General features: G+C 43.9%; 1 protein-coding gene across 1 annotated transcript; it reads right to left on the bottom strand.

Annotated features, from left to right (window-relative positions):
* Positions 1-679: 679 nt before the first annotated feature.
* Positions 680-2,782, bottom strand: LOC147697729 (zinc finger MYM-type protein 1-like). Its single transcript, XM_086936131.1, has 2 exons — positions 2,326-2,782; positions 680-2,244 (listed from the first exon to the last, which is right to left on the bottom strand). Exons 1-2 carry the CDS (start codon positions 2,780-2,782, stop codon positions 680-682), a joined length of 2,022 nt encoding a protein of 673 aa, XP_086792257.1.
* Between the last annotated feature and the right edge of the window lie 24,199 nt (positions 2,783-26,981).

Below are 26,981 nucleotides of genomic sequence, written 5' to 3'. Positions count from 1 at the left end.
CAAGCTCAGCCAGGTCAAGGAGCACATAGTATAACAAAATGAAAAGTCTTCATCAGGGTCGGATTGGGATCACAATTTGGCCCGGGCACTGACGAAAAAGTGGCCCACATTAAGGGGGCGTGGCCTACATTTAAGGGGCGCGGCCTACATTTAAGGGGTGTGGCCTATATTTAAGGGGCGTGGCCCACATTCGAGGGGCATGCCCTTTCATGAAACACCATTTGGTTACTCTTTGAGGTCTAATTTGTAGACAAATATTTAGTAAATTAAGCCTTTTAAAGCTTACAGAGCAAGTAACATTGATAAAGACTAGGAGCACTGCAGTTCAGATAATTGAATACTTACTTGCAGTCTTAAAGCCCTGCACAATGTCGTTGGATACTCTTTCCTAACCAGCTATGTCCTAGACTCTAATCATCACATGAACCAGAAATCTAGTACAAAGTCAAGGAGAAAGGGTAAGACTGGAATCTCTGGGAATAGAACATGTAATAACAAAAGTAAGAATTCACAAACGAGGAAAAGGCAGTCTGGGGTGTAAAGAATGCTGAAAAAATGTATCTGTACAATCTAGTCATACATTTATTTCACAGTCAGCAGGTGATGTCTATATACAAAAAACACAGTTTTATTCATATCTGTTGCTGCCTTAAAGTCTGGGCCATGGGGAGACTGAGGATTACTCAATCAAAAGATCCTGCAGCAATGCACTTTTTTTTGCAACGAAGTCAATAATGTCATCAGTTTTCAACTGAGACAGCACATTCAATTCAACTGACATGAGCATAAAGGCTTCAAGGTTTTCCTGACCAATTTGGTTTCTTAGGCGGGTTTTGATGCACTTCAGTTTGGAAAAACTTCTCTCACAGGCTACTTGTGTACAGGATAAGGTCAAGACATATTTGTATGCCAAATACAAATGCCGATAGGCACTGCTGAAAAGAAGGTATTTTTTCAAGATAGAGTAACAACAGACAGCACAGTCACGGCAAGTATTGCACTTTGTTGGCCCAGCCTCAGGTTTTTTGTCAAATTCTTCTACTTGAAGTGGTTTGTCTTCATTAATCTGGTCTTCTCTGTCGTACTGTTCAGGTAGTGTCCTTTTTAAATTTGACCATTTAGCAGCAAAATCCTGAAGTTCTTCCTGCAAAGTCTGCACATTTATTGAGCTATCTATGTTTTGCAACAAGGAGCAAAGTCTCACAAGAGCATTACCTGGGAGAGTCTGATTGAAGTTCTTTGGGTCTAGGCATGCTATATCTGCTGCCAAAGTGAAGTGTGTCTTGAAACGAGTGGTCAGACTTTGAATAACTTGGTCCATTACTGTATTATGCACCCCAATACGAAATCGATCTTTAGCTAGGGTTATAGGCTCATCCTTTGTGCTCACCCCAGGCATCTTTTTAAAGGACAATCTCCCTTCTGGAAGTGTTGTTTGTACTTCTTGGTCACAGTTCCTTTCTGCTAAACCTTTGTTGGCCCACTCTGAAAATGTTGTGGCAGCAGAGTACACAGCATCAAAATTGCGGGAATCTGTGGCAAGGAGTTTTACAGTGTCTGACACCATTCTCTGTGCTTGCAGGATATCCATTCCACTTGTTTGGAGATACTTAGACAGTGGTGTGGTTGAAGCAAAAATGCGAAGATACAATTGGGCTGTTAGGACTGTTTGAAATTTACATAGTCCCTCAGCAAATTGTAAGGCTTGGCACCGTACATTTGGAATAAATCTAAGATTGTCAGATGAAATCTTATGAAGGACTTTGACCAAATCAATAAACATAGCATTGGCAGGGTTATTGAAAGAGCCAAAAACTTTCTTGAGAGCAGCATCTTTTGCCCACCATCTTGTTTCTCCAATGATCTGGACTGTCCGGCTATCCTTTGCCAGCTCACGCCACACATCCATCCGCTTATATGACTCCCGGAGAAAGACTGCACAAGAGTGTAGCAGTCCAAAGAGAGAGGTGGACGCTGTAGATGCTTGGGTCACCTCAATAAGGACAAGGTTTAACACATGTGCATAACACCAGACGTGTATGTGATTTGGAGATTCTTTGCTTAGCCAAGTACTGAGTCCATTGTACTGGCCTTGCATGTTGGAAGCACCATCAGTCGAATTTCCAATGCACTTAGCTATGTCAAGACCATTTTGTTGAATTGCAGTTTGTACCAACTCGAACAATCCTTTTCCAGTTGACAAAGTGCAATTTCTGACTGCTATTAGGCGTTCATGTACAGTGTCTGTGACATATCAGATGATAATGGAACACTGGTCAGTAATACTTATATCTTGAGTTGAGTCTATCTGGATTGAGTACATACCTGCATCGTTTATTTCTTTAGCAATGTGCCTTTTTATCAGTTTGGAAATTGTTTCTATTACATAACCAATTGTGGTCTTTGACATGAATGTCACAGATGCACCACGACCACCTTTCTGTTTTGCTTTGGAAGTGAGAGACTCAATGTGTTGTTTAAGAGGTTGGTCATATTTTGACAGCAGAAGGATGAGCTCCAGAAAGTTCCCATGATCCATTAAATCATTATCCAACTCAGACACAGACTCTGATTTCCCCCGATAGCTAAGCCCCCTTTTACCAATCAGTTTAATAACTTCAACCACACGCTCCAATATTTCTCTCCTCTTTCTGACTTGTACTGCACGAGTTGTCTGCCGAGAGAAGAGGAGAGTGGTTATGTCAACTCCAGAAATTGTCATCATATACGAATCAGTGCATCTTTTGTGGAATTGGGATGCCTCATGCTCTGTAATGCGCATGTACACGTGCCTAAAGTTTTTCACCCCTCGAATAAAAGGCCCACTTTCTTCACATTTGCTAAATGCCAAGCAAACTGTGCAAAAGAAAGCTTTTTGGATTTTTGAAAAGCTTAACCAGTGTCGCGTACTCCCATCTTTCCTCATGAATGCCAACTGCCCATTGAACTGTTGACTTTTGGAAGATTGGATTGGGTGATAGTGAAAGAATGCAGAAAGCTGGTCATGCGTTGGCCGTTGAAAGTAAAGGTCAACTAACTGTGTCTGGTCCTTTCCTTGAGTATCCGTCTTATCTTGGATCCCAGAGCAGTGAGACAGAAACCTATAGGCCTGCTGTTTTCACACTCATGCAGGCAGTGAGTAAGGGGTGTGTCCATATGAAGGTGAGGCAGGAGCTGGGGAGGGAAAGGAAGGCCATAAACATCAGCCAACAAGATCCCCCATTGAGGAGGGAGTCACCGGAAATTATGAATACTATGAAATGTTATCTTAGTGCAAGCTTAGACTCACCCAGAATAACAAAAAGAACATAGAAGTAGAATGGTGCACTCAGCAAGAGGTGCCGAATGACTTAGGGGTCAGAGCGCAGCCTCCACAGCATAAGACAACCAGACAGTGAAGCACTAAGGGGAATGAAATGGAAATTTTGTATCGGAAAAGCTGTGTTAAAAATATGGACATGTTTTTATAAAGTGTTCTCTTTAATTATCATGGTCCCTTTGCAGAATCATAAAGCATGAACAAATGGTTATTTTTTATAATTTTCTTACCATTTGACAGTTTTATGTAGTGTAAATTCAGCCCAAGACAAAGGCTATTTGAGTTCTATTCATGAGTACCAATTACAGTACACATGATCTGATTTTTTATTTAAGGGCCTGGGCGAGGAAGTGATCTGCCCAGAATCACAGGCTGTTGAGCAGACCCTGGGATTCAAACTTGAATCCCCATCTCTGCAACTCTGGCGTTAGGCCACCTATGCCTATGCAAAGATAAGGAATGAAAGTGGGAGGATACTGTTCTTGCGCAGGACACAGGGCCAATGTGACAATGGCCTACATGCTGAGCAACTAAAAAAACAGCAAGGCCCCTTTCTGTCACAAAATTATTCAAGAACTTCAGTGCAGGAGCACCTGAAAAGAAGGGAAGCCCCTGCTATTACTAACCTACTTAGCTCAAGAGCACATGAACAGCAGTATGGCCCCTGCAATTAGTAAATTAATCAACCCTCCCCAGCCCTCCAGGCCCCAGGGCAATGTCTTGGCAGGGGAGCACAATGGTAGACAGGGGAAGGCTGAGGTGAAGATGGTGGGAGTTCAAAACATCACCTAGCCCCCACAGCCAGACCCATTCTTCCTCGCCCACTGTGCCCTGAATCTGAGGGGCTGTGGGCGAGGTGTTAAGATTAACACCGTTTCTCGGCTGCGTGGGCCCCAGGGGGGCCGAGGTGGAAATGGCTCAAGGCCTGAGCAACACCTGGCCCCCAGGGAGGCCGATTTTCGCAGACAATCACCGCTCCCCAGCCCACCCTTGGCGTGATTGCTTTTCAGGGGGTGAAGTGAGGCCACAGCTAATAATCACTGCATGGCACACAGTGAAGCGCTTTCATTTCTGTCTCTGTTTCCGTGCGCTCTGTGGGCCGTTTTTTTTTCTCCCCTTCCCAAGTTCACAGAGAGCAGATAGCAGAGAGCACTCTCTGTGAACTGAAAAAGGGGAGAAAAAAACCGGCCCACAGAGGGCACTGAGACAACGGCCCTTCGGCCGTTTCCCGAATGCCCGCCTTGCCAATCCGACCCTGGTCTTCATTCATCTTTAGTTGATCTCTGTGGCGTATGCTTATTAAGGAAAAGGGCTGTAATGCTTAAAGCCATCTGAAAACATGATAATGGCAACTTTACATAAATATAAACCAGGTTAGATGACTTGCAATCCTGAATATCGACTACACAAATACCGACCTGTCAAATATATGTGGTTACAATATTTGTGCACCCTATACTTAGAATTTAGATAACAATTTGTTTTTAATTAAAAATATTGGAAACCAAGATAAAGCATAAACAATATTGAGAATATAATTTCAAAATAGTAAATGTATTGAATTAAAATTAATTTAACATTTTAAATAGTAGCACTATTTTTTACAAATACATTTGATATACTCAAAATGAGTTTATTTGGAAATTATTCTTTAAAAATATGTTTCCAAAACATAGATCAATTAGTTTTTGTAGACATGTCTTTAAAAGTAAAAATAAAATTAAAAAAATACAAATAAATTAATTTCTGCAATTTAAGAATTATGAAATAATTTCTTATGAATCTGAAAATGTAAAACAATTATTAATTAAATAAAATGTTTTAATAAATAAACATGTATGAGGTGAGTCTCGTATTTACTATTGCAATCCCTACAATTGGGGAAATTACATGTACATCTATTTTGTGGGCGGGGTCACGTTTATGATTGTATCTTCAATCCATCTAACATTAGTAAATACGCATATATTTGCAGGGTGTTCGATTTACTATTCCCACTTAACACTAAGCAACACCAGTTAATGTGATGGACTCTGTGTAGTGCAGACTTTCAGATTTACTATACCACTGGAAACTAAGCAATATTAGGAATAGTGTTGGATTCTTGTTGGAGGAGGTGGCTACGATTTACTATAACCACTCCAAACTAGGCAACGTTAGAGGAAGCGTTGAATTCGGAGGGCCGGACCGATTTAGTAAAAGCACTCCAAATTAAGCAATATAGGGAAAACTGTTTTCTTTTTACATTCAACCATGCTGCACAGCAGCCGTGCAGCTGTACAACATGACTAAAAACACATTGATAAAGCCATAAAGCTCTTACATATGTAAGAGCTATTTGGCTTTGTCAATGTGTTTTGGGGTGGGAGGGGTGTGGGCCAGATGGGGCTTGGAACAAAGGGTGGTAGGTGTGAGGCAGGCAGGTCGGACGGATCAAGTAACAATGGGGGGGAGAAGATTTGAAAGGTGGTGGTTGTCATGGACAAGTAATGATGGCAGTTGGACAGAATGGGGATAGCAACAAAATGGTGCAAGAAACAAAGGGGCAAGCAATGACGTGGCAGGGGGAGTGGGCAGAGGGCAAGCAAAAACAACGGGCAAACAAAGACACAGAAGCGGGATGGAGAAGCAACAGCGGAGCAAGCAACGACATGCAAGCAACAACGCAGGTGGGATCAGGGGGGCAACCATCACTGGACAAGCCATGAAGTAGGAAGGTGGATGGGGGAACAGGCAACAACCTTCACAACAACATTCACAATGGGGAAAGGGGATGAAAAAGTACCCCATTCCCAGTACAAGCAGCGGAAGAACACAAATAAAAAAACCAAAATCAGTATATGGTCCACGCTCCACAGAAGGGAAAAACAAACAAGGAGAAAGTAAAACCGAAATGTGCTGACCAATCAGGAGCCAGCAAATAAGAGTGCCAATGAATTGAATGAATGGCGGCGAGGCAAGCGAAGGAATGTTTGATGGTGGCCTTGTGATCATCGTCGATCGATGCTCCTCGGGATCAGAGTTCCTCACGGCTGACTGCCTCTAACTTGATGAAGAGCTGGATCATGCTGGGAGGATTGTTGCTGTGCACTCTGCTGCTGCTTTCTCATGGCCAGCAAATCGGCAAACAACAAACGGCGAGGTGCACTACGCTGCACAAAAGCCCTGCCTGGCTTCTCGTTCTTTAACACCTTGCGCGCTGGCTGAATTTTCGCGCTGTGCGGGTGAAATGGAGAGTGGGCGGAGTTCGAATGACCCCCGGCCGTCGTTAGCACACGCCCACCATGACGCGTGATGGCCGGGGGCCGTCCTGAGCAGCTAAGGGGTTAAGCAGTGTGCTGGGTTTCTTTGTTTGAAAGCAGGACATCCCCCTTCAAGATACAAGACATCAGAGATGCCCCCGGAATCTACAAAATCCCTGGGAGCGGAGGTACTGCACAAGAACCTGGTGTGGATGCAGGTTAGTAGAGCCAAAAGTGCTGTAAGAAATCAGGTGAGGGGAGAATCACCTGGGAACACGATTGCTGGGAAAAAAGCTGCAACTTCAAAGCCTGTAGGAGCAATGGCAAAGTTTTTAAAGAAATCAGTACCAAGTGTGGATGGTGCAGGTAATCTCCTGCCCAGGACCTCTAAAGAACTCCCTGTGTATGATGCACAAATTGTGAGTACTAAGGGGCAGATTTATGTTGGGAATGCGCCACGTTTGCGTCACGCAACTGCGGCGTAAACGTGGCGCATCCCTACGACCCATTTACAATGTGACGCATCTAGGCAGATGCGTCACGTTGTAAAGCCCTGCGCCACTTGTGGGCGTTCCGGCGCAGGGTGGGCGTTCCGGGGCAGGTGCGCCTCGCAAAAATGGCTGAGTGAAATCTATAAGATTGCACTCAGTCACTTTCAGGCCAATGCTGCGTCAAAACCCTGCGCCTGCTTGAATCAGGCGTAGGTCTTGACGCAGCATTGTAAAGATGGGGCACCCCGAGCCTTGCTGGAGCTGCGTCACGCTTGCGACGCAACTCCAGCAATGCGCCACCTTTACGGCACAGATGCGTCATGCATCTGTGCCGTTTTTGCCCCATGGTGCGCCGCATTGTAAATGTGGCGCACCATGGGTGGCGGAGCAGCGGCGCAAAATAACTGGCGCATCCCTGGGGATGCGCCAGTTATCATAAATCTGCCCCTAAGTCTGTGATAGTGACTGAGGGAGCTGCTACGGTTTGTGCAGAGGGTGTTTCTGACAGAATGGTAGCCATAGGTACTGATATATCTGTGGCAAGTTGGACTTCCCGCAAGAATAAAGAGGGATATGAAGAGAGCACAACTGGCCAAAAACAGGGATCCGCAGGGCCTAGTGCCTTTAAGGTTACTTAGCTGGTTGATGAACATGGCGGCTCAACTAAGAAAGTATGGAGTGAAGAACAGCGTCCAACAGTGATCGAACAGGCTGAAGCAGATTCTGGTGACAGATTCTTTTCAATGTCTGATCATTCAAGTTTTTCTAGGGAGGGAGAATCAGACTCAATCAGGCACCGCATAAGGGGGAATTCGCAGTATAGCATATCAAGCAACATGAGCAGCTTGGACGAGAACCGAACACCCCACCCAGATGGAACAGGAATGGAAATAGAGGGCCTGGTCAAGAAAGTAAAAAAGACCAGAGTACACCAAGATGGAGCTAAATCCAAATAAATGCTTTGGGTCTACTATTGCACACCTAGTTTGGATGAGTCTATCCCAGAAGCAAGGGCTATTACGAATGCGCCCTCATTGGACCTAATTTATCAGAAGATCATGCTGCATTGGGATGAGACATGGACAGAGAGCCGGAAAACCCAATCTGCATGCCGTAAAATGCAGAATGCTATTCGCAGAATCACTAAATAATGTACAGATTTCTTGGAGAGAGTTGGGGAAGCTGAAAATAGAATTATAGCAATTGAAAGTGACATGCTTGCTCAGAAGGAAGCAATCACAATGCTGGAAACTCATTCTGCTGACATAAAATGGAAACTTGAGGACTTCGAAAATAGACTTTGCAGGAATTACTTAAGAGTCTTGGGTAACCAGGAAAAGTAGAATGGGATGATGTCCATAAATTTACTATTGACCATATAAAGCCTTTCTTGAACTTACCTGTTCGGGCTGGGACTCAAAAGTCCAGAGTGCACACCGATTCCCTTTTAAACATCCTTGGGGGGAGCAAGGAGCCGCAAAGCCAAGAGCAACACTGATCTACTTGGAGAACTTCTTGCTTCGTCAAGACCTTTATGACCTGGCTCGCCTGGATAGGAAGCGGGGAGCTAAGGTACATGAGTTTTTCGTCACACTGGATTTTTGCCATGTAACGGTCAAAAAGAGATGGCAGCTATGTCAGATGAGTACACTATTCCAATTTAAAGGTGCACAGGTTAATTTATTGAGCCCGGCTAAGTTGAAAGTGATGGTTAAGGACAAGGCTTATTTTTCAGGTCGGAAATTAAGGCAAGGGAATTTATTGAAACATTGAGTATAGGATAAAGGAATTTCTTCCCTTTTCTTAGGAAAAGATTGGGGAGAAAAGAGGGAGGGGCAATATATATAAATATAAATAGGGGGAAAAGGCAAGGACTCAGTGTGTGATGAATGTACACCATCCGTATTGGACCCCAATGGTCCAGGAACCTATGGGAGTTGAAGGGGTGGGGATGTTCAAGAGGAAGTGGGAAGGGGGCATGGGAGGAGGTAGGGGTAGGGGTAAGGCAAGGGAGACACGGTAAGTGGGTGGTGGTATAAAACAGAGATGAAGGGGAGGCTGTAAGCAGGACTGCTGAAATGTCCATTTAGGGAAGAAAAGTGGATATGTATTATATAATACCTACAGACTGATGAATAAGATCATACAGGAGGATAAAAGAAATAGAATTAGCATGATGTGTCTAGCTAGGAAACACCAGAGTATATATATACATGGAGCATAAGGTGCAAATTTGTACAGTTAACATCTGTGGCCTTAATGATATTGGAAATAGAAATAGAATGGCCCTAAGCTTGAAAACAATCCCATATACAGTCTGTGTGTAAGAAACCCATATAACTTGGGGGAAGCGCGAGCTGTTAAATCTTTTGGCCTGTACACAGCAGAGGATTACATCATGGGGGGTTGCTGTTTTAGTCAAAAGTCACTGCTCTGTTGAGTGAAGATTAGCTGACAAGGTAGGCTAATGGATAATTGTTGAATGTAAGGTAGGATCAGTTCGATTTACTCTATGTACAATCTATGGATCTAATATTGACGAAGCTGACACCTTTGATTTACTAAATGCAGCACTTATCCTATGGCCCTGCTACTTAGTTCTATGTGGAGATTTAAATATCAATTTAGAGGGGGGGGACAGCCAAATTTGGAAACAGGAGTATGGGGATAGAAAACCAAAATCAATAGTGTTTAAAGCCCTTCAGCAGTTAATAGATAACTAGAATAGGAGAAGAGTCCCCGATCCTAGCTTCACGTATTACTCTATCCCGCACAATAAATAGCATGATTGGATTACTTTTTTATTTCAAAAGACATTGCTTCAGCGTCTAAGATATATAAACTCCCCGAGGTATTATTAGATCACAACCCACTGATTCTCTAGATCCCTATAGCAGGCCTAGTTAAGCCTAGGGCTGAGTTTATCTAGGATTGGAAACTAATACTGAATACACTATATCTGGAGCATTGAAGGTTTGGATGAAACAATTTATGGGAACTAATTAGGGAACCGTGGAAACCAGGATGGTATGGGATGCAATGAATGCGGGAGTCAGGGGGGATACATTTAGTTTTGGATTACACTTGCAGAAAGTTTGACAAGGAAAAATTCAGAGCTGCTCAAGCAAATGTCACTGGCTGATGAAAAAATTACTAAAGGTTTGATTAGAGACCAGGATGTGGAAAAAGAGCAATTGGAAATATCTGTGTGGAAAACCAAAATTAATCAGTATCTTAGTAATGAAAATGCAGCTAAATATACTAATCGGTCGGAAGTTCATGAATAGATTGCTAGCTAAAAAGATTACTTAGAACAACGAAAGAGTAAGGGAGAACAAAGAGACGCTCCTATTCCCCTGGGGTAATCATAAAAGAACAACAAATGAGCGTCACAATTATAGTGACTATAAGACAAAAAGTTTGTTAGTCAGCAAGTGAACTGGGACACAGTCTATGATAATTACAAGCAAAACCTTAGTTAGGTTTATTAAAAAGCCCTCACTCACCACTAATTGGTGACATGCTTCATCATAGGGCCCCACCGGAAGTGGCCGAATGCCACCCCAGTGTGCTATGACGCCAGAAGTTTCTGCGGAGCTGGTTCTTGTTTGTGATAGTGAAGTGATGGATTAAAATGCCACAATTATGTCAAAAAAGTAATTTTATTAATTTGCCAATTGGACAGAGTAAAAATAGTGAAGGATAAAGGACCAGAATTATAAGTCCAAGATTACCCTTAAGTGTGGTGATCAGGTCAACATGATTCTGCCTATGTGATGTAATTAATCAGACATTTGTCAGGACCAATGTGTAAGTGATTTGTGTTATGTAAATACCCCGGCGGTATGGGCGCGCTAAGGCCCACCCTAACCTGGGGTTACTTGTGTGAAAAATAAAAGGTTTCTAGGATTCCGACTTAATAGAATGGAACCGAGTTTATTAAGGGGCTCTAAAATTCAAAGCGTCATGGATCTCGGGGGGGGGGAGGGGGGATAGCGAAATGGCACAGTCCTCGGGGTCCGGCGCAGGGGCATGCAGGTGCAATAACGGGTGCCTAGCTAAGGAGGCGATGTGCCATTTTACTATCCACCCCCCCACCCCCCCCGAGATCCATGGCACTTTGAACTTTAGAGATCTGGGCCTAAATCCATCATTTTTTTGCCATGAGACACAGGGTCAAGGCTGATTTGCATATGGCCATGTCTGAACTGGGGTGGTGTGGAGTGCAAAAAAATGATGGATTTAGGCCCAGATCTCTGTACTGGGGTGAATGTATGACATTGTTCTGCATTCTGTCCATCAATTGTTATTTTTGCATTTGTCACCCCGAGTGGCATGGGTATGCTCAGACGTGAGTCCCATGTTCTCCACACCACTGGAGTCAAGCTATCCTGGCTGAAGACGGCTGATAGCCAGAAACCGGTCCTAGGATTCTTGATTCCGGTCCAGGAAAGACATGGCTTGGCAGTTCGGGCTGGACTTTTCCCATGAGGCACAGGGTCAAGGCTTATTTGCATATGGCCATGTCTGAACTGGGGTGGTGTGGAGTGCAAACAAATGATGGATTTAGGCCCAGATCTCTGTACTGGAGCTAATGTATGACATTGTTCTGCATTCTGTCCATCAATTGTTATTTTTGCCATTGAAGATCTTGCACAGACTGAGGAAGCAGACAGAGGATAATGCATCGGGCTGTCTTTTCATAGTGAGCTTGCTGTCCAGGCTGATGCCATGGTTGCTGGGATGGTCTGTCGGCGTGGGTGAAGGTCGTAGTTTGGGAGGCCACCAGGAGTCGTTTCACTGGGATGTATTGTTTCTGAAAATCAGCACTTTCATTTTGTCTGTGTTGAGTTTTAGGCATTTTTCTTTCATCCAGTTGGCAATGCTCGTCGTGCACCTGCTGAAGTTGGCCATCTTGGTGGAGGGGCCTTCTGATAGCAAAAGGATGAGCTGGGAGTCGTTGACGTATGATATGATGTTTAGTCCATGGGTTCTGACGATGTTAGCCAAAGGGGTCATGTAGGTGTTGAACAGTATTGGGCTGAGGGTCGAACATTGAGGTATGCCACAGATGATGTTCTTAGGTTCTATTTGAAGGGTGGTAGGCAGATTATCTGTGTTCTTCCATTGAGGAAGGAGACAATCCATTTGAGGATGTCTCCTTGGATTCCAATGTGAACCCTCTTGGTGAGGGTGTGGTGGGATAGGGTGTTAAACACTGATAAGATGTCGAGGAGGATCAGGACCCCCATTTCTTCCCAGTCGAGGATGGTTCTGATGTCTTTGGTGTCAGTGATCAGGGTAGTTCAGTGCTGTGGTTGGTGCGGAATCTGGATTGGGAGGTGTCCAGGAGATTGTTGGTCTCCAGGTATTTCGTGATTTGGCAGTTGATGGCCTTTCCGAGGACCTTGGCAGGAAAGTGCAGGAGAAAGATAGGGTGGTAGTTTTTGAGTTCGCTGGGGTCGGTGGACGATTTCTTGAGAAGGGGTTTGACTTATGCATGTTTCCATTCTTCAGGGAACGTGGCTGTTGGGATGGATTTATTGTAGATGGTGGCAAACTTATTTTGTATGATCTTGCTCCAGAGATTGAAGATGTGTTGGGAACAGAGGACCGTGGGTGCTCCTGAGTGGATGGAGTTCATGATAGCTGTGGTGTTTTTTTTGTGGTGAGCTGTTCCCAGGTGATGAGCAGGTGGGTGGGATTTGCACCTGTGAGAGTGAGGAGGCTGAGGATGTCCGTGGCAGTGTGCTAGGGTTCAACATTTTTGTAGATGGTGGAGATACAATCATCTTGCCTTCAGGAAGTTGCTGAAGACATTCCTATTTCACAGAATGTCTTGTCCCTTGTCAGGTCAGAGCGCTGGGATGCCTCCGGGTAGCCATGCGCTATACAAGAGTGTACTCATTCATTCATTCATTCATTCATTCATTCATATCGTTCTGGAAGAAGTCTTCCCGGGTGTGGCAGAGTTCCTGGGAAGGGATAAAGATGTTTTGGTGGCTACGGGGTTGGAGAACTTGCTGATGATGTTGATGAGTTCTTTGCTGTAGCTAGAGCTGTCTTCAATGCGGTCAGCAAAGGCGCTCCTTTTCGGCCCTTTTAGGAGTTGGTGGTACTGGTTGAAGGATGTCTTGAACCGGGCTTGGTCTGTGGGCTTGCTGATAGTACGCCATTTCTTTTCAAGCCGCTTGCAGTTGCGTTTAGTGGTTTTCAGTTCCATGGTGTACCAACTAGCCAGTTTAGAGGAACTCTTGAGTTTGGTGGGCTTGGGAGGGGTAACTCTTTCAGCACAATCGGTGATCCAGGTCAGGAAGTTCTTGACAGTCTGTTCAACATTGATTGCAGTGTTAGGATGGGAGGTGTTGATGGTGTCAGTCCACTGACTTTCTGATACTTTGTTCTAGCTGCAGTGTGAGGTGCTGGACGGCTTGGTGGGTGTGCATGGGGATTCTGTGATGGTGAACTGAATGATAGTGTGGTCTGTCCAGGTGTGCTCGGTGTCATGGCTGTACTTGACTCTGCTGCTGGCCATAAAGATGGGGTGGAGTGTGTGTTTTCCATGATGCGTGTGGGGTTGGTGACTAGATTTGTGAGGTCAATGTTGTTCATGCTTTCGAGGAGGTTGGCGGTGTTTCTGTCATTAAGGTTGTCAAGGTGAAAATTAAGGACTGACATTGGTTTGGAATTGGAAGTTGAGGTGTTCTGTGATTAGGGTGGTGTTGTCTGTTCTGGTGGAGCAGTGGGCGGTTTCTTTGTGGATGATGACAATTCAACATCCATGTTTGTTGATGCGGTCTCAGTGTGCTATCTGGTATCGTCATACTTCGCTAATGTGATGTCAGGTGCGGGAGTGGGGTTGAGCCAGGTCTCTGTAAGAATGATGACATCGTGGTGAGGGAGTTGATGGTGTCTCAAATCTTGGTGGCATACTTGCAGAGTGATCGTGGGTTGAGCGGGATGCAGTGCAGTTGTTCTGGAGTCTTCTTGGTAGGCTTGGTATTAGTTGTGCATGCAGGTGCTGCAGTTTTCCAGGAAAAGAGACAGTGCCTGTAGAAAAAAGGGCTTTCTGTAGATCGTGGAGTGGTGCGACAGCAGTTGTTGTTCCAGAGTCCAGGGCTTCGAGCTCGGTGTTGGTGTATCTCTGGGTGTTGGAGGAGTCAGCGTTCCTAGTGCTGGGTGCGGTTCCACCAACATGGTCTGCATTCCCAAAGCTCATCTGACATGCAGAGGCGGTAGATCTTACGGCTTCCTGGGAGCCCACACCTGGAATAAACTGCTGGCACCACTGAGAACATAAACAGTTCTCTCTGACTTTAAAAAACTGCTGAAAACATAGCTATTTAAAAGTTAAGCCCTGGCGGGGTATGCTCATGTGAACTGTCAGCACCGGGATACTCCAAACGGAGGAGCTGTGCGCTATATAAATACTGGTCATTCATTCATAAATGAACTGAGATGGTCTTGCTTTTGGCACGCCAAGAACACTGCCATGCTGCAGTTTCCATCAAGTAGGTCCTGGAAAGTAGGAGGGTCGCTGGGAGGCAGTGGGAGGGGCCAGCCGGAGGCAGGAATTGGGAGGGAGAAAATGTGGGAAAGCAATCGGGCATCAGGGGCAATTAGAAACTGAAAAAAATAAACAGGAGGGAACAAGGAAAAAAGCAGAAACAAAGAAAACAAGCCGAATTTTAAACAAGTGAGCAATATGACAAGTACCAAACAAATAAAACAGAAGCAACGAAGCAGCAAGGGGGGGGGGGGCTGTCAAGAGAACCTGCAACTCTACTCGCATTCAGTTTTTCTCTGCAGAAAACACAAGACTTGTGAAACTGGAGATGTTAGACTTCCATAGGTTTGATGCCATCAAGTTTACTTCACCTCAATACCATATGCCTGCACTACTAAAGGCCACCCAAGGCAAATTAACCAAATTAGAAAACTAGCTTAATTTTACTATTCATCCAATTCAGAAACAAATTGACAGCAGAAATAATAGCCTTCAGTTTCTCGTTCAGTTTATATAGATATATGGAAAATTGGGCCTACCTTAACTGCTCATTGTCACAAAACTTTTGGAATGTGCCACAGAGCCAACTACGCTTTGAAACCCTTGTCTAATGGATGTAAAAAGGGTTTGAGCAGTAAGCCCCATGGTAAATATTATTAGAAACCCTCTTTTAGGGGATTCATAAACCTATGAATTTTATTGCTGATTATCAGACTATAGGACCGACATGATCAACACTGATATGTCTCTATCCAAATTGGTGAGAGAAAATTTAACAAACCTTTGCAAACAAGTTTAAACCCTGCAAGGTATGCCTTCCTGCACAAAAGTAATCCTTAGAGGCAGATACCTCATTCTATGTGTGCTGCCGTTAGAGGAAGTAATGAAGAGAAATAAAGATATTTCTCCTTGTTACGCCTTACTGGGGAAGGCGTAGCATTTTGATGAATTCTCAGGTTTACTAACATTAGAAATGGGCTAAAATCCACGCCCATGCTCCACCCACGGAATGTCTTCCCAATGCAAGGTAACGCAAGGCAGCCCTTTGCACTGAGTTGCTTCACCTTGTATTTACTAAACCATGCAAAGTTGGCATCCATGGCTTAATAAATACCAACAATTATTTTTTGTCGGGCTACGCTACAAAAGTGACACAACCCCGATGCAAAATCATAGTAAATCTGCCCTTCAATGTGCACACAGGAAGAGGCATTCTGCCAAGAACCACCTCACAAACTTCTGCTTGAAACTACATTCTCAGATAAAATACAGAACGTATGAGCATTTCAAAGCTCTTCACTGTTCTACAATAGTTATTTGCTGCTTTGATTAATAAAAACTCTGGGGCATATTGCCAAGCAATAGCGATAATTATCGCTATTGCTTGGTTAGAGGCAAAAATTTACCGCTGAGCTGCGGCGATTTTTATCGCAGATAAACCTTGGTATTACCAAGGTTTATCGCAAATGTGATAAAAATCGGCCGCAATGCATGAATATCACTGAAAAGTCAGCGATATTCATGCATTACCGAGCTAATGCTCTTAGCCATGTTATCCACCTCCCATTGGATAACATGGCTAAGAACTTCTCACAACAGGTGTTAGCTTTTGGAGATATTCGCGCTTAGCGCGAATATTCCCAAAAGTTGGTAATAGGAGATAGCGATGTTAGCGACTGTTTCCAGTCGCTAACATCTTGGCACGCCCACTTTGCATGTCATTAGTGATAAATATCACTGACATGCAAAGTGGGGCCCAAGATGGTCGCTATCTCCTACTAACTGTCGCTAACTGGTGTTAGCGACAGCCAGGTAATAGGGAGATAAACCCCCTTGATAATATGCCCCTCTGTTACTACCTCGTTCGAAACGTAGAACAAACAATGCTGATTGTCACAACACCCTTTTTTTAGACAAACAGCAAAACATGTACGTTTTGTAACATTCTTGTCAGACTTTATTTGTAAAATAGGTTTGATTTGAGAGAAAATTGAAATAAAAAGGCTTCTGGAACATACTGCATCTATTTTTAAAACAGACCAAAAAGGTGCAAAGAGAACTGACGTTGAATCTGATTACCTAATTCCTGGGTTGCTAGTGCTTAGGTAATAAAGATGTCATAGCTCACATTCTAAGTTCAGGGTCATATCATAAACTACTTTTGCAAAACACAAAAGCACAGTTTTAAGCACTTTGGCCCAAAGTTAGTAAAGTTAGTAAAGAGTATTAACTTTCCAGCACAAATGTTATTGTGCCCTGGAAATGAGGCCATTTATTAGTGCAAATAGTGCTCTGTGCTCCTTTGCATCACTTTGCATCAAACAGTTGTTACTTGAAGTAACTTAGGTGGATCAGCCCAAACACCCATAGCTACTGACACAAAAACTGATTTGCTACTATAGGCATATCTGGCTTTGCATAAAAAAGAATTGTGTTTGAAGCAGGCTTTAAAAAAGGAGAAATGTTTCCATTTCTCCAAACAATCCATGCAGTGCGTGTGTGCTCCAGTGCACAGCACACAACCAATGTTTGGGATGCTTAAGAGTTTGTCTAGGCATGGGAATTTGTTTTGGAAAGGTGTGTTTCCAGTTCAAATTCTAAATTAAACAATACACATTCAGCTGTGCAGCTCTGTGTGAGGTTGCTCATCGGCAAGTCAGCCATTTTAGTGTGCCAGTGCAGGCAGGGCCGGACTGGGAACTGAAAGCAGCCCTGGCAAACTTTACCAGACCAGCCCCCGTCCGGCGCGTAGTGAGCGAGCGCAGCGAGCAAGCGGTACCGCTACTTGGGGGATTTGGGGGGGTTCTCCCCCCATGAAAATTTTGGAAAACTACAGACCAAAATGGTGAATTTTACAGCACATTTTTCATTGCATATTCAAATTGTATCAACTTTCAAAGCACAGTAAATAGTAGATGATAACCTTAAAGAACATCGGGTTACCCACCCAGTCATATGTGCTCATAGACATTCTTTCAGAGAGCATCAAAAATAGGCACAAGTAGTGAATCATAGAGAACAAAGTAAAAGTGAGACCAGCCCCCACATGGTGTATAGCGAGCAAGCGCAGTGAGCAACTACTACTAGGGGGAGTTTGGGGGGTTGAACTTCTCCCCCCCCCAAGAAAAGTTGGGAGACAGAAAGGCCAAAACAAAGCATTTTTTATATGCATTACATATTAGATTGTATTAACTTTTAAAGCATAGTAAATGAAATTGCTGATGAAGATGGTGTTACAGATCACAGGAGTATAGACTGAGAATGTGTGTCTTTTGGTTTTCTCTTTTTTGCAGTTTTTTCTTTTTTTTAAATCCAGTCCGCTTTAAAGATCACGTAGCCCCGGTGGAAGAGGGCTCTGTACCACACTTCTTGGGGACATTTAATGCTGTGCTTACCCGCATTTCTTACTGGTGCTGACCGTGCTGCCCTGCCCTGCGAGTCCTCCCGCTGCCGCTTTCTCTACATCTGCGGCCGCCGAGCGGAGGACTCGGTTTCCTAGCATCCTTTACGGCGCAGCTCAACCTCGTCATCCCTGCGCCCGGAGGCGCTTTAAAGATCGCGTAGCCCCCGCGTCGCGGGACCGTGCGCGGGACTCGCCGGGCTAAGCCCGGGCAAAGGGCAGGCCCTCTGTGGCCCTCAGAGGCCAGAGGAGGGCAGGCCGGGCCTGGCCCTTTACACCTACATCCCGGAACACCAGTCTTCCAGCAATAGAAGGTATTTTGAACTCTGGCATTAACTCTTATAGACGTTCTGCTACAGTGCCCTTTTACTGCTTCTGTGTACATAGTGTCAGAGTTTATTACACAAGCTACTAACGGAGCGCTTTAAATCATGTTGCCAAGGGGTCCCAAGGTAACAAAGGGAAGGAAACCCCCAGTGGGAGGATCATTGAGGGGCACAATTGACCAATACATCACAAAGGCTGCCTCAGCGCTGGAATTAGAGATTGCCAACGCTGAGCGCCGCTTGTCCACAGAACTTCAGAACAGACGCTCCTCGCTAGGGTTACTTCAACAAGCCACAACTCCCAATTCGGTCAACGGAAATGAGATATCCATAAATAGTAATTTAAACACCAGCAATATCACCGTTCCCTCTCTATTCCTTGATGCCACAACAAGATCAGACAACAGCAGCTCCCAGAGTAACAGGGATTCTAGCACATATTTCGTGCTAGAAATTATCCTTGAAGAATCCCAGATACTTCACCCTTTAATGTCGAACCCAAAGAGTAACCCTCAACCCCTACCACCAACTATAAGGCCCACAGGAAAGAGAAAGAGGGGAGGAAACAGTCATAAGGGAAGGCAAGCTAAACTAGCTAATATTTCCCGACACTCCCCTACTATTCGAACTATTTATAGTACAGAAACCGGGACCACAGCTCCACGCCAGGCACCGAAACCCCCCGCCCTAAATCAAGATCTACTGGGTAACATTGAGGTGCTAGTAAAATCTTTAATACTGCCCCTTGTCGAAAGAATCAAAAGATTGTTTACTCAGCTGGGGTCAATAGAGGAAGTTGTTATCACAAACCCAACTTTATTAAAGGGTCTAGCTGTAGACAATAGCAAATTAGAACTGATTGTAAACAAATGCAAATAAAGGGAAACAATCATTAAAATTGATACCCCGACTACCAGAAAAAACACCGTCCCCTATAAACATAAGTTCTGACCAAAAAAACATCTGAGGTGCAAGGGTCTGTTACACATCATAGCAACCGATTGGATGCACAAGGAAAAAGTGATAAGGGGAAGGTGAATTCCAGGAATTCCAATGGCTCCAATGTACGGATTGACTTGCCCCCAGAAGCAGCTCCCTACGTAGCTATATTGATAAGACTCCCAGAACTGAAACTAGGGAAAATAGAAGGGTTCTCTGACCTTAAAAATAAAGTAATATATTGGTTAGAGAACAACAGGCCCTTACCACCCAATATTAAAAGGGAAATTTTAAATGTTAGAAGGATTGGATGGGTTGGACAGAGGCCTAAAGACACGCAGGGTGACACAATAATTATTAATTTTAGGGACCACAGGGTCACCTCGTTCCTCAACGACTGGTACCACGAGAGTGGAGGGGAGGGGATTAGGATACACGACCTGAGCTATTTTTATCCCAGATCACTTCTACCCCAGCAACGAAGGCTACTTAAGCTAAATCGTACTACCCTTAGGGGTCCATTCTTTAACATCCAGACCTCAAACAGATTTGCAGCTTTCACTGGCCTAGATGGGGTAGATTTACTTACCACACCACTGCCTGGGGTCTTATGTGTATCAAACACAACAGACCAACTAAGTATTCCCAAGAGCCCGCTATCAAACATTCCAATCTTAAGAAGACCCAGAACCTTTGAAGATAGTGTAGGTCAATCAGGGGATGGAGAGACTAAACAGACTCAAACAATAAGTACACCTAAGGTAGTACCTTCCATAATGAATCCCACAATTCTACCTGAAGCTGATAGTAGGAATCTAACATTAGACTTCATCTTATGGAACTTAGCGGGACTCCAGAATAAACTTATGAATATTAACTGGAGTACAGAAGCCACGGCACATAACATTATTGCTCCACAGGAAACTTGGCTTTGTACCCCAGCTCACCTGCTGGGTTACAAAACATACTTTTCTAAAGCAATTCCATCACCAACTGAAAGAGCTAAGGGGGGTCTGATAACTTTTATATCCAATACCCTCCCCGTCGACAAAATCGAAGTTATAAAGCTAGGCACTAATTACCAGGCTCAACGATAGCTCACAAAACTCCCATCATCTCTCTCATCATAAACTTCTACAATAATTTGAACGTGCCAGAACAAACAGTTGTTTTAAACGAGATCTCCCACCTAATCCAGGACTTATCCCAGAAACACATTAAAAAAATGGTAACAGTAATATGGGAAGGGGATTTCAATCTGACCCTGTGTAAGGAAAGTGGGTCCAAAAAATATGATATTGAGGACGAGAGAGGGAACAATTTGACACACTTCTCACACATGACTGGCGGAGACCTCATGAACGAAATAACGGCAGCCTCAAATCTGGTCTTAGCAAATGAAATAATCAATCCACCTTTACCCTTTTCCAGAACTTTTAACGGCAGAGGTACGAATAGCATAATTGATTTTATACTTACCTCAAAAACCAGCACACTGAGATCAGGCAAGTTTAAAACAATAATCAATGCAGTTAGCGACCACTTCCCAAACCAACTTTCAATGAGTATTTCCTCTGGAAAGGCAGAGGAAATATATTGGAGTGTTCTAGATCAGCAATCTCTTCAAATAGATAAGCAAAATGGTTTTTCCTTGAAATGGGGCAAGATTGACAAAAATCTATTAATGACCAACGTACTAAAGAAATCCCTCCCTATGGTCCTCGCCTGCTTAGATCTGTCTACTATCCCAGACGCGGTATTATCCAACTATGAGACCATCACTAAAACCATTAGAGATGAACGGACACGTGAAAAGAAATTAAAAGGCCCCTTAAGGGAGGGATGGTTTAGCACAGACTGTACAAAAGCCTACACAAAACTAAAAGCAGCCTTAACAAGGGAAATAAGGGACAAGAATGAAATAGTGAAATTAAGGAAAAGCTATAAGTTAGCCCTAAAAAAAAACGCAAAACACAGATTAAGGACAATCTATGGAAACAGCTACATGAGAGCTGTCTTGTGAATGATAACATCACTTTTTGGATGATAGTTAAATCCCCCTTCCTCTGTGAGGGCAATGACTCTCCGAAGATAAAAGTAGCGATAGATGCCGCCGAGTGGGTCAAACACTTCTCTAATATTTTTAGGAAGGATGTTGAGAGCCTACCGAGCCCAACAGAGTCCTTAAAACCAGTTAATTACCCACTTCAGCTAAAAATTACACTTAAAGAAGTCATCAGCGCCCTAAAAATGTCAAAATCTGGCAAAGCACCAGGCCCGGACGGGGTTCCAGCAGACCTTTTTAAACGTAACTTGGACCTGTGGCCTCCCATTTTAACAAAGGTAATGGAGGCAGCAATCAATGTAGGACTAGTCGAGTCATGGTCCACGTCCATCTTGGTTCCAATTTTTAAAAAGGGCGACCGTCAAAGCTCGGCATGCTATCGGCCCATATCACTTTTGGATTCCCTTGGTAAAACCATTGGACAAATCCTTTTAGACCGCCTTCAGACCTGGGCCTCTGACAATAGGATAGTATCTGACCTACAATGTGGCTTTCGAGAAGGCCTGGGTACGGTCGACCAGGCTCTGAACATAGCACTATTAATAGGAAAGTATGTGTCAGCGAAGGGGGGAGCCATGCACATGGTCTATGTAGACCTAACTGCAGCCTTCGACTGCGTTAGTCACTCAAAGTTGTGGGCCCTAATTTTAGACATGGGGGCAGATCCTCATCTGGTGAATTTCCTAAGAGAGCTTTACTCAGATGCATCGGCTAGGGCAAGATATGGGGTTCAGGGCGAGCTGACCAAGCCATTTAGCATTGGGAGGGGGGTCAGACAGCATTGTACACTAACGGGTTAGAGCACGAGATGGTCAGAGAGAGCCAAGACCTACCATCAATACGGCGTTGTCCTATACCAGCTCTTTTATATGCTGACGACGCCGTTATCCTGGCCAGAACCCCAGTACAGCTACAACGCTCGTTGAACTCCTATTGTAAATTCATGGATTCCCTGAATCTTAAAATTAATATAAAAAAACATTTACAATGCATATTGGTGCAGGAACAAATACATTAAAAAGTAAAGCTATATATGTCAACAACTCTAGCCTAGAGACTACAACTTCTTACCCCTATTTAGGGATCCTTATAGACAACAAGATAAACTGGGTAAAGGCAATTCCAAGCCAGGAAGCTATCTTTTTTAAGGACCACGAAAGCACTGGTGGCTTTTGCACAAAAGCTAGGCAAAAGATCGTCAGGAGAAATGCTAAAAATATATCAATCAAAATGCACCAGTGTCACAAGCTATGGTTCAGGTCTATGGGGGTTTTCAAACACCGAAGCATTACAGAAGGTAGAGAATTCATTCATCAGATACCTCTTGTCAGTTCCCCAAAGCACTACGACATATGGCTGCCACGTAGAATTAGGACTGGACCATATTGAAGACACCATCAAGATCCAGCCCATAATGATGTGGCGGCGAATCTGGACCACTGAACAGTGTGAGGTAACCCGTTCCCTAATAGGGGAATGCATGCTACTTGATAACAGCCAAAAGATCACATGGTTAGCTTACGTAAAATCCTTTTTCTTAACGACCTAGGCCTGCAGAGATTTTTTACCTACCCAGCTACTATCTCTGAAATACCCAGAAAAGAGTTAAAAAGGATCTCTCTTTGCCATCTGGGCGATCTTCGACTGGCGCAAGAAATAGGAAAGAGGTCAGTCCAACACCTGCTGACCATCCAAACCACCTTCTCGATCCAGCCTTATCTGAAGTACAAGCTAACTCAATTCGAGAAATTTTTGCTTACTCGATTCAGATTTACCATATTCCACAGGTTGGTTTCGTTCCCTAAGCAGAATGATTGGTCAAGGACATTGCCACCATGTCCATGTGATGACAATTCGCCACAATCTACATTCCACGTCTTTCTGTTTTGTAAATTCTATGAGGCTCCACGTAGACGATGGATTCTCCCACTATTGAGACAACTAGGACTTCGATCCTGTCGTCCAGCATTTCTAGCTCTTCAGATGCTAGAGAATGAACTATATGCTAAATACATTGCCTGCTTTTTAAAATTCTGTGTAAATCATCGCCCGAACCTTAACTAATTAATGTTCATGATACTTTTTAAAACATATAATGTATAACTTCTGTTTTAATCGTTTTAAATGGAACCATGTGGAATTTTGTACTTTTATGTTTTTTTTCGAATAATGAAAACTGAATAAAGTCTATTTGAATTTGAATTGGAGGTCTTGATTTAGGTCCCCTGTCAGAAGGAAGAGTGGATTTTCTATCTGGGTGACGTACTCGGCCAATTGATTAGTAATTTTAATTGAATCTTTCGCTTTATTTTTTGGACGAACATATTGGTTAATTATGCATACCTCCTCATCTTTTCCATCAAGGACAATTCTTATTTCAACTGCTAGTGTTGTATTTGAAGTTGAGTCCATAATGGTTCCTGACGCTTTTGTTGTAGTGGAGACATAGGTAGCCAATCCACCTGAATGATGGCCGAACCTGCTGGTCCTTGAGGCTGGTGTGGGAAAACATGTGTAGCCCTTGATGTGCTGTGGCTCCTTGAGCCAAGTTTCTTGGAGCGTTATTAAGTCGAAAAGGGAGACGTAATCCAGAAAATCTGCGTCATCTATTTTTGTAATTAGTCCGTTAATGTTCCAAGAAGAAGCCTAGTGTTAGTTCCCTTCCCCCACTACGATCTGTATAATGGAGGTAGCGTCAGTCCTCCTCGGAGCGTATGGTGACGGTACGGGACAGTGTTTCCCTTATTGGGCCTTGAAGTGACTCAGCTGCTGCCATCGACCATAAGTCTGGTCGATCCCATGGGCTGCTTATGCTCCTTTTTGGTGAGCTTCCCTGGGCGCCTCTAAGTACACTGGTAGGGTGTGCCTGATGTATCTTTGATGCTGAGTTCATCATACTCAGGAATGGTAGAGGGTAGGCTGGTTTTTGAAAGGGGGTGATCTTCCTGATTCCCCAGGTGTTGAGAAGCTTGTGTTCTGCTAGGATCAAGTCTACTATGTTGCTTGAAGTCCAGGTTGTCTTGGTTGCCTCCGAGCTTTGGGGATTGGCTGCAGATAAAAATTCTACGGAGACTATGGGCCCGATGTAGGTAGCCCTTTACCGAACCGAATCGGCCGAAAATACCGATTTTCGGCCGTTTCCAATCGGTAAAGGGCTACCGAGATGTAGGGGCACATTTTCGGCAATTTTACCGAATCGGTATCATTACCGAATCGGTATATTTACCGATTCGTTAAAATTACCGAAAAAGCAATGTAGGTAGAAAATTTACCTTTGGCACATGGCTTACAGAATCGGTATTTTACCATGGAATACAAATCCATGGTAAAATACCGATTCCTGTGTACATGCACATCTGTGCATGTACACATGTGCCATGTGACAGACAGAGGTGCCCTTAGGGCATGTCTGTGTGCCACATTGCACACATGCCCGTTTTGGGGGTGCTAGAGGGTGTCAAAGTGACACCCCCTGCACCCTTGTGAATTCTTTAATTACCGATTCGGTAAATACCGAATCGGTAATGCCTAATCATTCCTATGGGCTTCAAAGCCCATAGGAATGAATGGGCATTACCGGTTCGGTATTTACCGAATCGGTAATTAAAGAATTGTTACGGATTCGGTAACGAATCCAGATGTTGGGACCTACATCCCATTTACCGATTTTGAAATACCGAATCGGTAAGATTCGGTATTTCTAAATCGGTAAATGGGATTTACCTACATCGGGCCCTTAGTCCTTTGAACTTATGCCCTCTAGCTTTAGAATGGATTTCATTAGTCTGAGGATGTTGCCGCGATTTAATAGGGCCTGTTGTCCCTTTGACGTGTATTCAGGGTGGAAAACCAGGATCTCTGTTGACTGACAACTGTTTTCTGATTTTTGTTGTTTCATTGGTAATGAGTGTATTGTGGCCGTTATATCATTGTATGATTTTTCTTCCTTGATTTCCAAGTGCTTGCTTGCTCAAGATGCTAAGGGGATCTTTGTATTTGATATTGTTATTGTGTGTTTTAGAGGAGTTTGATTCTATCCCCTTATGGTATGGCCATTTTACCAATGAGTTCACTGTCTGGTCATAGTGTGTGTGCTCCCAGTTTCTGTATTCCTTGGCGGTACTTCCTGGTTTGGCCCTACTGTTGGTCCAGTGGTTCCCCTTCTGTCCCCTATGTAGGGAGTTGAAATAGAGGATATTTGCTTACTTTCAAGTGGGCGCGTCTGGCCGCCTGCTTGCCCTGAAGATACAGATTCGTTAGTTGGGGATCTTGAATCTCTCCTTAAAACTTGACAGTGTTACCCCTGGCTGGTCTTTCCACTGTCGGCTTTTGAAGGCGAGCGGATCTTCAGTATTTCTAGTTTTTGTCCTTCATTTTGTTTACTTTTGTCTCTTATTGGCGAGGTTTGAACCTAAAATTCACCATGGTCCGTGCTTCTTCTATTTAATTTTGGCTGTTGTTCGGGAGTGTTTAGTACCAGGTTTGCCTGATATGTTGGCTCTGCATCACTGTCGTTTGTTAGGTGTTTTTTCTGAGTGCCTGTGAAAATGGAAAGATGTTTTGCTGTATTTGTTTGTTCTTTTTGGTTATGCCCTTTCCTTTTTTGTTGTCGACGTTGTTTGGCATTAAGTTTTTGCAGATTCCCATTTCCAATTTGTGCTGTCTTGTCATTGTGGGCCTTGAGGTTGACCTTTGAGCCTTTGCCGGAATCTTTCCTCCTGGGTATCCCCTCTTCCCTTTCGGTGGTGCCCAAATCTTGTATTGCATTTTCTGCTGTTGAATTTTTTATATCGCTTATAAGACCAGTTAACATTGAGGGCAGCGTAGCTCATTTGTCGACTACCTGTTTGCAGTTGCAACTGAGGTTAATATTTGTTTGTGCTCTCATTATCAAGCTATTCAGGTTGCTCATCTTTTCATCAATACCGGCTGTAAAAACTGCCAAAGTGTTCAGAAGTGTAAGTTGTAACTCTATATTTTCTGATTGGTATTGCAGGGCTTCGATGGCTAGTTGGATTGTGTTTAAAAGAGAGATCCAGGTGCCAGAATTGTGTTTTTTCCTGAGTTCTTTATCCTTTTTGCTTTTATTGGCATTGTGAACTGCCTGATTAGTGGTCCTGGGAGACTCCTGCAGGGAGTTTTGATGAGGGTACACCTTCTGGTCTGGGTTGTAAGTAGCAATCATGCCTTCCCATTCAAGTGTGTTTAGGTAAGACACCATTGCCCTGCCATCTTCTTTCTGGCTTGGGTCCTGAGAGCCTGCCCCTGGACCTCCCAATTTGATAGGAACACTGCCTTGGGCATATCCGTGCAGGTCTATGATTGATGGTGGACTTTTGGTTGTTAGATCTGTTCGCTTGATCAGCGTGCTGTGGCTTCTGGTCAGCATGTTTGTAGAGGGGCTGAGATTTGTTTCCTGATTTGTTCCTCTGCTTTTGTCCTTGGTTCGACCCCGGGCGCCTGCTTGGCATTGTTCCTTTAAGTGGTCCAGTTTTCTGATTTGTCGTCTAGTTGTAATGTTGAAGTAGCTTTTCCATTCTCTTTGTGTCCTGCCGATGTAATCCTCTGGCTGGCGCCCAGGCAGGCGTTTTCCAATTTGCCTACGGGTTGTGATAGAGGTGATGGCGGATCATCAACTAATTCGTGGGGCTTCTCTCCTTTAGTTGGAGACTTCTGGGGGCTGCTCTTTTTT

The sequence above is a fragment of the Lissotriton vulgaris genome, chromosome 8 (genome assembly GCF_964263255.1).
Source record: "Lissotriton vulgaris chromosome 8, aLisVul1.2, whole genome shotgun sequence".
NCBI classification, from domain to species: domain Eukaryota; kingdom Metazoa; phylum Chordata; class Amphibia; order Caudata; family Salamandridae; genus Lissotriton; species Lissotriton vulgaris.
This window is presented reverse-complemented; position numbering and strand designations above follow the sequence as displayed.

Coding starts and splice junctions, on each gene's coding strand:
- LOC147697729 (XM_086936131.1), bottom strand. CDS start 2,782: ATGCGCATTACAGAGCATGAGGCATCCCAATTCCACAAAAGATGCACT. Junction 2,245..2,325: donor TAAAGAAATAAACGATGCAG/GTATGTACTCAA, acceptor GATATGTCACAG/ACACTGTACATGAACGCCTA.